The sequence below is a fragment of the Prionailurus viverrinus genome, chromosome E3, assembly GCF_022837055.1.
Source record: "Prionailurus viverrinus isolate Anna chromosome E3, UM_Priviv_1.0, whole genome shotgun sequence".
Lineage (NCBI taxonomy): Eukaryota > Metazoa > Chordata > Mammalia > Carnivora > Felidae > Prionailurus > Prionailurus viverrinus.
The window spans coordinates 22,916,965-22,929,927 of NC_062576.1; the positions used below are offsets into that span (position 1 = coordinate 22,916,965).

The window sequence follows — 12,963 nt, forward strand, 5'->3', positions numbered from 1 at the left end:
CCCAAATGAAACTCTGAGGCTTGGGGCGGCCACGCTACGGGGAACAGAATCGGAAGGCACCAGAGTATTACAAGCTTTTTGAGTCAAGGAAGTTAGACCTGGGGGCGGGGTGGAGGGGGCGGGCGGGTTGTGTGTCTCAGGGATCTCGCCAGGGAGGTGCTGCTAAAAGGGCTGCAAACAGGCATCAAATGGCAAACACCAGGAGGGTCAGAACTCAGGCCCAGCTCACAGGATGAATGTCACACAGAGGCGCACGCTAGTGACAACGAAAACCCGCAAACACCCAGGCAGGGCCTGGGCCCGGCTCTGCCCCAGCTCAGACTCACCCAGCAGTCCTCCCAGAAGCCACAAACACCCTGTCGCTGGCATCGGCCGCTTACTTTTCGCTGCTACTGCGGGTGGAGAATTTCATTTGAATTCATTTTTCCTATTCGGAGATTTTTATCTTACGTTTGAAAAATCACAACTTGTAAGTAATAGGTTTACTGCAACCAGAGAATCGGTTCCTAAGACATATAAAGAGCGCCCTCCGCAACCCCAGTCTCTCTCTGCTCCTGCTTCCCAATCCTTCTGCGATCCCGGTGTTTACACCCTGGTTTGTATCCCTCCACACCTTCCTTCCCATCCTTATAAAAATACACACACATCACTTCACACACAGGAAGTGTCTGTTGCGGCCGTTTATTTCTTCGAAATGAGATCATACAAAATATATTTTTATGCAACCTGATCTTCTCACTTAATATTACATCAAAGATGTTCCTCCAGTCAAGGGTTGCCAAACTGTTTCTGGTAAGAGCCAGAAAGTAATAATTTTACTTTCTGCAGATCATCCAGGCTCTACCACAGCCACTCAATGAACTCACGATTATGTCACCAAAGTGGCCATAGTCAGTATGTACATGAATGATGTGGCTATGTTCTAATAAAACTTTATTTGCAAAAGAGTGCAGTGGCCATATGCACAGGCCATAGTTTGCCAACCCTGCTCCAGATCAACAGCTGTAGCTCTAACCTACTAGTGTTTTGTTTTTAATTATTTAGAATGTTTAACAAAAGTATAATATGAAGTGTAAAATACTATAGAAAAGTATACAAGTCATTAATTGTACAGTTTGTGAATACATGTGTGCTACTAGTTCCCATATCAAAAACCAGAATATAACCAGGTCCACAGAAGCTCCATGCACCCATTTTAATTCACTATTTTCTCTTTATTTTATTTTAGAGAAAGAAAGAGAGCACACAGGGGAGAGGGCAGAGGGAGAGAGATGAGAGAATCTTAAGGGGCTCCACGCTCAGCACAGAGCCCGATGTGGGGCTCAGTCCCACGACTCTGAGATCATGACCTGAGCCAAAATCAAAAGTCAGACGCTCAACTGACTGAGACACCCAGGCGCCCCTTAATTCCCTACTTACAACAACTGCATAATAGCCCATAAAATGGAGACGCCCTAACTAGGCTGATTCCAATTCTTTGCCACCACAAAGTATCAATTAAACATGCTTGTTCTGGACTTTGTTTCCTTGCATGCTAGTGTTTTATTTCAATAAGACAGACTCCCAAATGGGAAATCTGAAAAACAAAGTGTGCATATATATGCATGTTTTAACAAATGTTACCAAACCACTTTCTGAAAGGCAGTAACAAGTCACAGCCCTGCAGGTCCTGGCCGTGCCGCCTTCTACACAATTCAGCAGGCATTCGGGATCCGTGATTGTACACCCAGCATATCCTGAGGCTTGGGGACCTCAGATAGTGATCTGGGCTTGATAATTCTTTTTTTTTTTTTTTAAGTTTATTTTTTGAGAGAGAAAGCGCCAGTGGGGGAGGGGCAGAGAGAGAGAGAAAGAGAGAGATTCCCAAGCAGCCTCCACACCGTCAGCACAGAGCCCCAACACGGGGCTCGAACTCACAAGCTGTAAGATTACGACCTGAGCCAAAATCAAGAGTTGGACACCTGACCAACTGAGTCACTCAGGCGCCCCTGGGCTTGATAATTCTGATGAGAGTAAACATTAGGAAGAGGGGAAAGAGCACTGAGTAGAATGAGTTTGGCTCCCTCCATCTCCAAACAACTCTGTCTTTTTGAGTACCTCACAGCCCATAATAAGGCTTCAAAGGAAGGGTGGGCAAGGATCCCCTGGCCTCACAGGTGTGCAAACAACTATCCAGGATGCACTGAGAAAAACGGCTAAAGCTGCATAGACAGAGACATGATTTAACTCAATTTCTTCATTAAAAAAACAACGAAGAGCAGCGGGTGTCTTGCCGGCTTTGTTTCAGGGCAATTTGCTCTCCAGTGAGCACACAATGAAGTATTTTCAACAAACCCATTTTACTGCATTACTTTCTCAAAACAAAAAAGCCAACAACTAAGGAGTGTGATGTAGTCTAAGGGCTCGTGGTGCCATGGCGGCCCCATTACCACAGCTCCCACATGTGTGTGGGGTGTGTGGGGCACTCATGTCTGCACACACTGGGCGCTTTCCTGAGGACAGATGGTGTTCGCAGCTTTTACCAGACCCTCAGTGGCAGCTGTGACACTAAAAAAAAAAAAAAAAAAAAAAAAAAAAAAAAGGCTTAACTTGATGGGGGTTGAGGTGACACAGCAGAACGTATTTGTCAAAACTCAGCCATCGTACAGTGAAGATGTGTGCACTTCACTGTTTGCAAATTTACCTCAAATGTAAAGAAACACCACAACCATAAACAAGTGTTGTCTTCTAGCTGGTGGTTTGCATGCTTCAGTGTTTAGGAGAAAAACTAAATTGCTGTCTTCGATCTGCTTTGAAACGTGTCAAAAATAAGACTGGTCGATGCAGGGAGGGTAAGGGGGACAGACAGTGATTAAGCAAGTGTAGTAAATGTTAATGGCAGGTTCTAGGTGGGTGAACAAATGGTTTGCCCTGTAAAGTTCTTTCAGCTTTGGGGCGCCTGGGTGGCTCAGTCCAGTTGAGCTTACAACGTCAGCTCAGATCATGATCTCACAGTTCATGAGTTCAAGCCCAGCATCGGGTCACTGCTGTCAGCACAGAGCCGGCTTCGGATCCTCTGTTGCCCTTTCTCTGCCCCTCCCCTGCTCATGCTCTCTCTGTCTCTCTCTCTCTCTCTCTCTCTCTCTCTCTATCTATCTATCAAAAATGAATAATCATTTTTTAAAAAAAAGGAGGGGGTTGCCTGGGTGGCTCAGTCGGGTGAGCGTCCAACTTCGGCTCAGGCTATGATCTCACAGCTCGTGGGTTCCAGCCCCACATCGGGCTCTGCGCTGACAGCTCAGAGCCTGGAGCCTGCTTCCGATTCTGTATCTCTCTCTGCCCCTCCCCTGCTCATATTTTCTCCCTCTCTCTGATACACATAAACATTGAAAAAAATTTAATTCATTCAGCTTTGCTGTATGTTGGACATTTCTCTTAATACAACATTGGGGAAAAATACTAAGCAGTAACATATAAGGGAGGGGGAAATCCACAGGAACTGGATCCTACCCCTGTTCCATAACGAATGGCTTTCAGAAGTTACTTCCTTTCTCTGGGCCTCAGTGACCCACCTGTTTAACAGAGGTAAGGGAGAGGGGGCTGAGCTGTACTCTGTGTCCGTTATGGGCAATGATGATGCTGTGGTTTCATCTCATTCTGTAAAACTTGGGCATCTTTATAAAAAGATCCTTTGTGGGGAGGAATGGCTTTGAAGGCAGAGACTGCCCCCTAGTGGGTCCTAGTGGCCTAATTTATGATCATTTTATATACCTGCAATTGATGCACGGCTGGAAAATATTTTGAGATATTATTCTATCTGTACTCTCTTTCTTCACATTTTCCTGCTCTTCCCCCTCTTCTCTTTCCCTTTAAAGCAGAAAGTCAGCTCAGTAGAAGTGCGTGGTGATGCCAAAAGCAGAAACAGCCTTCAGGTCATTCTTGCTCTGTGTCCCAAACTTCCAAACCTCAGAGGTTTTAAAGAGGAAATCACATTAATGTAGGGGATTTGTGGGCACTGAGTGTCTTGAAAAAAAGTTTTGAAGGGGAGTGGATCTTCATGACAAGAATGAGACTCCTTATGGCTAATAGAAGGAAGAAAGGTAAGAAAAGACCCCAAGGGTCCCAAGGGCACTGGCAAGGCCAATGTTCATCCAGGCAAAGAGACCTGTCTTATCCCCTGCTGTAACTCAAGGGTCTAGAATACGCTGGGTGAAAAGTAGAAACTCAACTGATATTGTTGAATGAATAGGTGAATGACTGGGAGAGTGAGTGAATGGATTCTGGAGGAGTTTATAGCCAGAATGTAGGGAAAGAAAGCCACACTCAAGAGCTAATAGTCTCCTACAGCCCCTGCCATTCTGGTGTCCCCACTCGTGTGCACCATGTACGGTATTCCTTCTCCCTGGGACATGGTATCCTGGTGAGAATGTGGCTGTGGAGCCAGACTGCCTGGGCTCAAACGTGAGACCCACCACTTGCTGTGCGGCTCCTGGAAAGTTATTCAACTGGCTCTGTGCCTCAGTTTCCTCACCTGTGACAGGGGGATGATAATAACACCCATGACAGAGGATGGCTGTGAAGATCAATGAACCGATCTATGTACAGCATGCAAGAAGCACTTAATAAACACAGCTAGTTGTTTTTTTTTTCTCTCAAGTACCTTGGCACAAAGCTCACTCCATCCAGATAATTCCTATACATCTTACAGACTCAAGTCAGCCATGGTTCCCTTTGGGAGGCTTCAGGTGCCCCTCTGCATGCCCCCAAGGTACCAACACAGTATGTCACCTCACGACACAATCATCTCTTCCCCCCACCCCCCCCCCCCCCAGGCTGTGAGCTCCCTGAAGACAAAGACTAGATGTCACTGGTCATCAGATCCAAGCTGGTACTCAGGCCCTTCCTGAATGAATGAATACCTATGCTTAGGGAGCTCACCTTACTTTTCTGCCCATAAGATGCCACTTTTCTCATACTGCAAACACTGAATCACTCCAAACTACTCCCACACCTCCCACCTCACCCCTCAGGGTACAGCACATACCCAAGTCTGCCCTCTGCTCTTCTGGCCATGTCCTGCCATATTGGCTTTATCTTTAGAAAGATACCCAAGTGGAATATCAAGGCGAAGGCACCCTCATAGGTTTTCGTATACTCTTTTCCCATTGTTAGAGTCCCCATGATGGCCAAAACCTTCTCTACCCTGAAACAGTCTTTAAATAACAAGAGAGTCTTCTGTGAGCCTTCAACATCGATTTCCTTTCTCCTAAGAGTGCTTTTGAAATCTCTTTTGGGATAAGGTGTATAGGTAGATGTGATCCTCAACTTTTCCCAACAGCCTGTCAAGGACTTATGTCTCTTTGGTGCTCTTCTCCTTTTGATGTGTGAATATCAGATCTTGGAAAGGATTAAAATACCATAATATTGGGAGTACCTAACTCTTTCTGGGAGATGCTTCAGTCTAAGAAGGTTCTGTACAGCACAATACAATGGGGAGGACTCTGAACAGGGATCTTGAAGAGAAACATCAAAATAATTGCTCCTTCTGCTTTTCTTCACAAACAGTCCCAATTTTTGTGAGATAGAGTTATGGATACAAATACGGATATGGTTAAGGATTTGCAGACGGCCATAAGGTAGATGAGAATGTAAATAATGGGATGCCAGTTGTTACGTTAATAGAGAGAGACTGAATTGAAAGGGGTTGATATGTATAAGAACCTGGGCTTTGTAAACTCAAGGAGCATCGCACAACTTTGATCTGGGCTTTCCTACATTGCATTGCCTGCTCCCGTGATAACGCTCAGCCTCATGATGTCTATATGGTTTTCTATTATTCTACAAGTCCCACTGCTCTGGGTTTTTTCTGCATTGTCCAGGGAATGACAGTGGTCATGGCTCCAAAGAGTAGGTCCCAGTCTCAGTAATACTTGCTGTTTACCTTGGACGTGGTCCTTAAGAGTTTCTGTGTGGTCTCCCTTCCTAGGAGAGTGGTGTATCATTCATACATACATCCGCAGATGCCACAAATAGTTAGTGATGTCCATCAATCAAGGTGCTGGGGAGAGTGTGAGCCAAAGCAGACACTGTCCTGCTCTCATGGAGCTTAAAGCCCAGCGGGAGAGGTAGGCGTAATCACGCCAACACGAAACCGCACCTGACACAAACTCAAGTTCAGGGTACCATGAGTGTCCAGTATAGTGGGAAGTCAGGGGAAGCTTCCCTGATGGTGAGGGTGAGCTAGGCCTGCAAGAAGGGGGAAGAGTTACCCGCAGGAAGAAGACGAGAGGGGAAAGATGAGCATTCCAGACTGAGGGAACAGAAGGTGTAGAGGTCGTCCAATGGTGGTGGGGGTGGGGGCATCCCGGAGAGGATGAAGGGTTCAGAGAAAAGCAGAAGAGACAGAGAAGAGAGAATGAGGCCGCCACATGAGACTTCTCTGTCCTAACGCAATGAGAAGCCACGAATCAGTTTTTAAAACAAAGAGAACTGATCAGATTTCCATTCTGATCTTGACCTGCAAGATCCCTGACAGCAGACCTCAAGCCTGGATTTCAGGAGCCACGGGAGATGAGGAAACCTTCAGATCTTTCACAAGCACCTGGCCTCTGGACACAATGGGACTTCTGAAGAGCATGTGACATTCAGAGAACATGGCAAAGTGTCCTGGGCTGGTGAGTAGAAGGTCCTGACACTGAACGCACCTCTACAGTCTACAGGTGAGATGATTTGGCCCTAGCACTGCTGGGAAGGGCGCTCTCCTCTCTGATCTACCTGGCTGAGGTCAGGCAGGAGGGCCTGGAGACCCAAGCACAAAACCAGAAGGATGCTTGAGAGAAAGGAGGGACATCTGGGCATCCAGGACCCTCCACACTGGGTCAATGCACCCATCTCCCAGCTGCTGTGAGTGTTGGCCATGAAAGGCTCACCGGTGCCCCTGTGTCCAGATAATCACCCTCAGCCACACAGAAGCCACCTAGCTTGGGAGGACACCACCCTCCTACCTCTGACCCCAGTAGCCTGCAGCAAAGATTGACCATCCAGTAAGCTCAGCCTGCCAAAACAGAACACCACAGACTAGGTGACTTAAACAACAAACACTTAAGGGGCGCCTGGGTGGCTCAGTCGGTTAGGCATCTGACTTCATCTCCGGTCGTGATCTCACAGTTCATGGGTTCGAGCCCCACGTCAGGCTCTGTGCTGACAGCTCAGAGCCTGGAGCCTACTTCAGATTCTGTGTTTCTCTCTCTCTCTCTCTCTCTCTCTCTCTTTCTCTCTTCCCCTCCCCCATTCATACTCTGTCTCTCTCAAAAAATGAATAAACATTTTTTAAAAATTAAACAACAACAACGAACATTTATTCCTCAGAGTCCTGGAAGCAGGGAAGTCAAATAACAGGTGCACACCACTTCAGCTCCTGGTGAGAGCCCTCTTCCTGGCTTGTAGACAGCCACCTTGTCGTTGTGCTCTCACATGGTGGAGAGAGGGAAATCTATTTCTCTTCCTCTTCTTAAGCCACTAGTCTCATCAGAGAGCCTCACCATTATGATTGCGGCAACTCATAATTATCTCCTAAACACCCCATCTCCAAATACTATTCCACTGGGTTAGAGCTTCAACATATGAAGGGCGGGGGAGGGCAATGCAGTCCACGGTGGACTGACCCTCATAGGCCACCTCCCTTGCCTCATGGAGGGAGGATCAGGCTGACGCTAGTGTTCAATGGAGACCATTCTCTTGCTTAGCTTTTCCTGCTCTGTCCTCACTCTTCTCCTGTGAGCAGCCCCAATAAATCACTTGAACAAAAATCTCCCTCTCGTCTCTATTTTTAGAGAACTCTGAAAACTGACAGCTGATGAATCAATGCTATCAGAACCCTGGGCATGCAGATATGCTGCCCCTGACTTTAAAGGAGCCAACTTCCCTCCTTTCCCCTTGTTATGGGTTGAATTATGTCCCCCCCACCCAAGATATATTCATGTCCCAAGCCCAGTACTTGTGAATGTGACCTTACTTGGAAATAAGGGCTTTGTGAATGCAATTAAGATGAGGTCATGCTAGATTAGAGGAGCTATAATCCAATGACTAGTGTCCTTATAAGAAGAGGAACCTTGGACACAGAGACACCCAGGGAAGAATGCCATGTGATGATGAAGGCAGAGACCGGAATGATGTACCTACAAGCCAAGGAACATCGAAGATTGATAGCAACTACTAGGAGCTAAGAGTGAAGAATGGAACAGACTCTCCCTCAGAGTTCTCCAGAAGAAACCAAGTCTGCTGACACTTTGATCTCACACTCCTGGCCTTGGAACAGCTAGAGAATAAACTCCTGCTGTTGCAAGCCACCCAGTTTGTGGCACTTCAGGACAGCAGCTCTAGGAAATTATATACCCTTGGTTCATAGGCATATAGTGGGACTGCCAGGGAATCATCAGCTTGTGATCAAGATACACCCAAGCAGATCTGCAAATAAAGGGGAAGACTTTGACCTTGAATTTGAAGGGATGCTATATTGTACCACATCAGAAAAAGACTCTCCAAGAAATGCCCCTAAGAGGTAACCTAGCAAAACCACAAAGGAAATACATGGGGGGGGGGGGTGGAGAACCAAACTAAAAAGCAACCCAGTATATTGTACTAGAGAGTCCACCAGACCTAGATGATAAAGTGCCTTTCTAAGCCTATTTCCTGAAGAGTAGAATGATACTACTACTCAGCTCATTAGAGTTACTAAAAAAATGTAAACAAGATAATGCCTGTAAGTGCTCTGCACAGTGACTGACACATTAGAAACAATTCCAAAGTTAGCTATTGCTTTATTATTGTCGTCATTACTAATGGTGTATGTTCCTGGAAGCCTAACTTCTCCTCTAAATTATCTTCATTCATAAAATGAGCATAGTAGATATTTCACAACGGTGTTGTGGGGATTAAAGAGATAACGTGAAAGGCTTTTTTACTGAAATATAGGTGGCATATAAATGCTATGTACGTTTGTATATAATGTGTTGATTTGACACATTTATATATTGTGATATGATTATTGCCAGAGCGTCAGCTAACACCTCTATCACATCACATAATTATCATTTCCTTTTTTTTCTTTTTTTTTGGTGGGAACCATGGATGGACTTTGAGGGCATTATACTAAGTCAGGTCATGTGAACGATGGGTTCCATAAATGTTGGCTGCCCCCACTAACATTATCTGAGCCGGCGTAGTTCCTAGAGAATGACACTAGAGGGCAGGAGGGTCTCATTTTTGCCCAACCCCAGCGCCAGGAAGCTAGGAAAACCCTCTTCTCCAGAACCAGCATGCTTCTCCCCAGGGTTCCTCCAAACATCCCTATGGCAAGAAATTGGCCACTTGCCTTCCTTTTAAAGGAAAAAGCAACTCAATGGAATGCACGTTTCTAAAGAGCTCACTGGGTATCATGAACCTCAGTTTAAAACAGGGATGTAGTTTACAGGGATATTTTTACATGGTTTAAGCAAAGCCCCTCCCTGCACAGAGCGACTGAACCAATCTGGGGCCTCAGAAGCAGACCCAATTTTTGCAAAATCAGTCCCTTCTGTGATCAGTTTCCTAACTTACCAACTCATAAAACCTTGTTTGTACGGATTAGTTATAAAGTCTATAATTTGTGTCACAAGGCTTTGAGAGAGAATTCCTCCAAAGTTTTAGTCCTGTTCTTGTGTGCGTTTTACTGTAGCTTTATGGCTCAGTATTTACCAGTTCCGCACAGCTGCATTTCCGTTTTGCTGGAGCTCCGCATGTCAGGGCCAATTATTTCTTGAATGTTCTATTCCAGGAGCAACAGATGCCCTGCTCCTGTCTTCCCCTAGTCCCCCCTGCACCTCCCCAACCGGCTGTATTCTCCCTCTTTCTTAGTATGGATATTTCAGAAGTGCAAAAAGTACAGGGAATAATAGAACGGGGACCAGCGCAGCCACCGTCAGGTTTAGGAAAGAAATATTTCAAATACGTGGAACGCCCCCAGCGATGCACACTGCGTCCCTCCTCCTGCCCAAGTTGTCACAGTCTCAAATTGGATGTTTGTCACCAAGACTATTTTCCCCACTGGGAAAGTCTGCGGAAGCACCAAGCATTCCTTCTTGGCTACCTTAAAGGAACAGAACTGGACACTCCACAGACAAGGAACGGGGGTGGGAAAGGGAGAGGGAGAGAAGGGGAGTGGGGACTTCCCCGAGCTCCAGCCAGCCCATCGGCTGAGAGTGGGAAGGGGGAGGGGTACACTTTCTAAGGATGCCTGCAGCGGGGAGGGACTGTGATGAGGGGTGGGGGGAGGAGGGAGGCAGGGTCACGCAGTCCCCTTCCCGCCCCTGGCACTGCCCATCCCTCCACCAGCTTCCCCTCCCCCAAAACACAGACGGGACCCGCGGAGCTGGCGCTGGAGCGCCAGCGCCACCTACCGACGACGATGAGGACTTCCCTCTCGATGTGCGCCTGGATGTAGATGCGGCCTCGGCGCTCAGTGTGGTCTGTGCCGCACAGGCTGGGGACGTTCATCACGCAACGCTTGTGCACATTCATCATGCAGGCTGCGAGGGCACAGAGGGGCGCGGCTCAGGCTGGACCCCTCCCGTCCAGTCTCTTTAGAAGGGCTCCTCCAACCCCTTCCACCCCCCCCCACCCCCCCCACCCCCCCCCACCCCCCCCCCCCCCGCCCCGGCCCTGCCGGACAGAGGAGGTGGGACTTGTCTGTCCTCTCTGAGCCTGAGCCCACACCCTGCATGCCTCCAACGGCTCTGAAGCCAGCATCACTAACTTCAATGCCACTACATTTGGGGGTGAGAGGCTCATTACTGAGCAACAGACAACTGGTACACCAGCCCACCCATAACTTGGGAGGCTCCAAACCACGAGGAGGCAGCCCAGCCACCAGAGGCCGCTACTGAGCAAATGTACTTACTGTCACATTTCATCCCCTGGTGGATGAGTCCATACAGCAGTGACCCGCAGTGGTCACAAAACGTGGGGCTGGAGTATGTGTGGATCTTAAACTTGTGTTTGCTCCGGGGGTCCTAAGGCCAAGAGAAACAAACAAGAGAGACCAGTGTCAGCGTGGCATGCCAAAGACTCACACGGCATCGAGTATCAGAGAACTCACCGAGAACTGCACCTGGCCCCCAGCGTTCCTCACACCTGTTAGGACCATCACCAGAGTTCTGCTCAGACGTGCATTTAATAAAGAGCTGTTGAACGAGTGGACGACTAGAACAGCAGGTGGTCCCACAGCAGCCCCAGTACATTTGCTGGGCTTCAAGTCCTCCAATCAAGAGCCTCACCCACTGACTCCTGCCTGAAGCGAGGCCTGCTGGGACAGCAGACAGTTAACAGTTAACCGGGTCCCCTTGATTCTGTTTCTTCCCCCTTTATCCTCTGCGCAAGCTTTGGGAACTTTTAGAGTGATCTAAAACCCAAGTCTGAGCATAAAACCCCCCTGCTTAAAGGCCATTTGTTAATACGTCATCACCTACAGAACAGAGTTCAACGTCCAGTGAAGAGTCTGCAGGTTGTGGCAGAGACTGCTAGTTTTTCCAACAATAGCCATTCTTTAATAACAGAACCCTTGAGTTTGAGCAGACAGTGTGGCCATCCAATTAGAGACCGCATTTCCCAGCCTCCCTGGAAGCTTTGGTATGGCTGTGTGATGAAGTTCTGGCCAGTGGGATAGGTGTGCCTTTAAAAGAATGTGTACACGCCTCTCTGGCCCCTTTCCTCCTTTCCTCTGAAGGAGGAACTGGAACCAAATATCTCAGGCCTGAACCTGGAGCCATGTGTTGAAAGAATAAAGCTACGCTACTGGCCTTGGACTTCGTCCCATTGGGCAGACATCTCAGAGAAAACCTACCTTCTGTCTTGTTTAAGTCACTGTATTTGGGGGATATTTGTTACAGCAGCTTATTCGGTTCCCTAATAAGCATGCCCTTCACAACCTAGCAGTGTGGTACGGTGGTTAAAGGTACAGATTTTGGAGCATAAACTAGCTGGGTTCTTCTCAGCAGTATGACTTTGGGCAAGTGACTTAACCTCTTTGTGTTTCCGTTTCCTTGTCTATAAAGTGGAGGTAACGATAATGCTATAAGCTTGTTAGACCACTGGGAAGAATAAAGGCATTCATCTGTGTACAGATCTTCGAACCAGCTGGCACGCTGTAAGCAGTACACGCTCTTGTATTATTATCCCTACATCTCCCTTATGATCCCACCTGTGTCCCCAAATACACACTCTGCTCTTGGTTACACAGGACTCGTTCATATCCCTCTGGCTCGCACGGTGTCTGTCTCCCTCGAGAGTGGCTCTTCCATCACTGCACTCGCTACAAAGCTCCTTCTTCTCTTCCCCCAAAGCCAGGGGGAAAGCTACTTTCCCCGTGAAACAGTGTACTGCAGAAGTTGAGAACGTGGACCCTGGGTTCCCAGCCAGGGCTCATCAGACACAGCAGCCTTTGGCATATGCCACCCATCTCTTCCCTCATTCCTTCTGCTCGCCATGAGTTTACGGGTGCAGGTGCCTTCTTAAAACTGATATTCTTGCGGGGCGCCTGGGTGGCTCAGTCGGTTAAGCGTCCGACTTCGGCTTAGGTCATGATCTCGTGGTTCGTGGGTTCGAGCTCCACGTCAGGCCCTGTGCTGACAACTAGGAGACTGGACCCTGCTTCGGATTCTGCCTCCCTCTCTCTCTGCCCCTTGCCCACTCACCCTCTCTCTCACTCTCAAAAATAAATAAACATTAAAAATTTTTAAAAACTGATATTCTTGCGACAGACAGAAAATAAACAGACACAATGAGTAGATGTTATTTCATGTGCTATTCAAGTGATGAGTGTTTTTCCTGAAAGATTCTTTAGATAAACTGTACTGAATTCTAGCATATGTAAAAAAGGTGAATTTTTCCTGCATGAAAACAATACCTTAATAAGGCTGACTAAAAACATCTTCAGTCACTGAAGGCTTT

General features: G+C 47.5%; 1 protein-coding gene across 3 annotated transcripts in view; it reads right to left on the bottom strand.

Moving 5' to 3' along the window:
• PRKCB (protein kinase C beta) overlaps positions 1 to 12,963 on the bottom strand; it is a 328,794-nt gene that overhangs the window by 152,377 nt on the left and 163,454 nt on the right. For all 3 annotated transcript variants that reach the window (XM_047838436.1, XM_047838435.1, XM_047838437.1), the window contains 2 exons: positions 10,916 to 11,027; positions 10,416 to 10,544 (listed from right to left, as the gene is read on the bottom strand). In XM_047838436.1, coding sequence (XP_047694392.1) covers positions 10,416 to 10,544; positions 10,916 to 11,027 — 241 coding nt within the window. The remainder of the gene's footprint in view (positions 1 to 10,415; positions 10,545 to 10,915; positions 11,028 to 12,963) is intronic.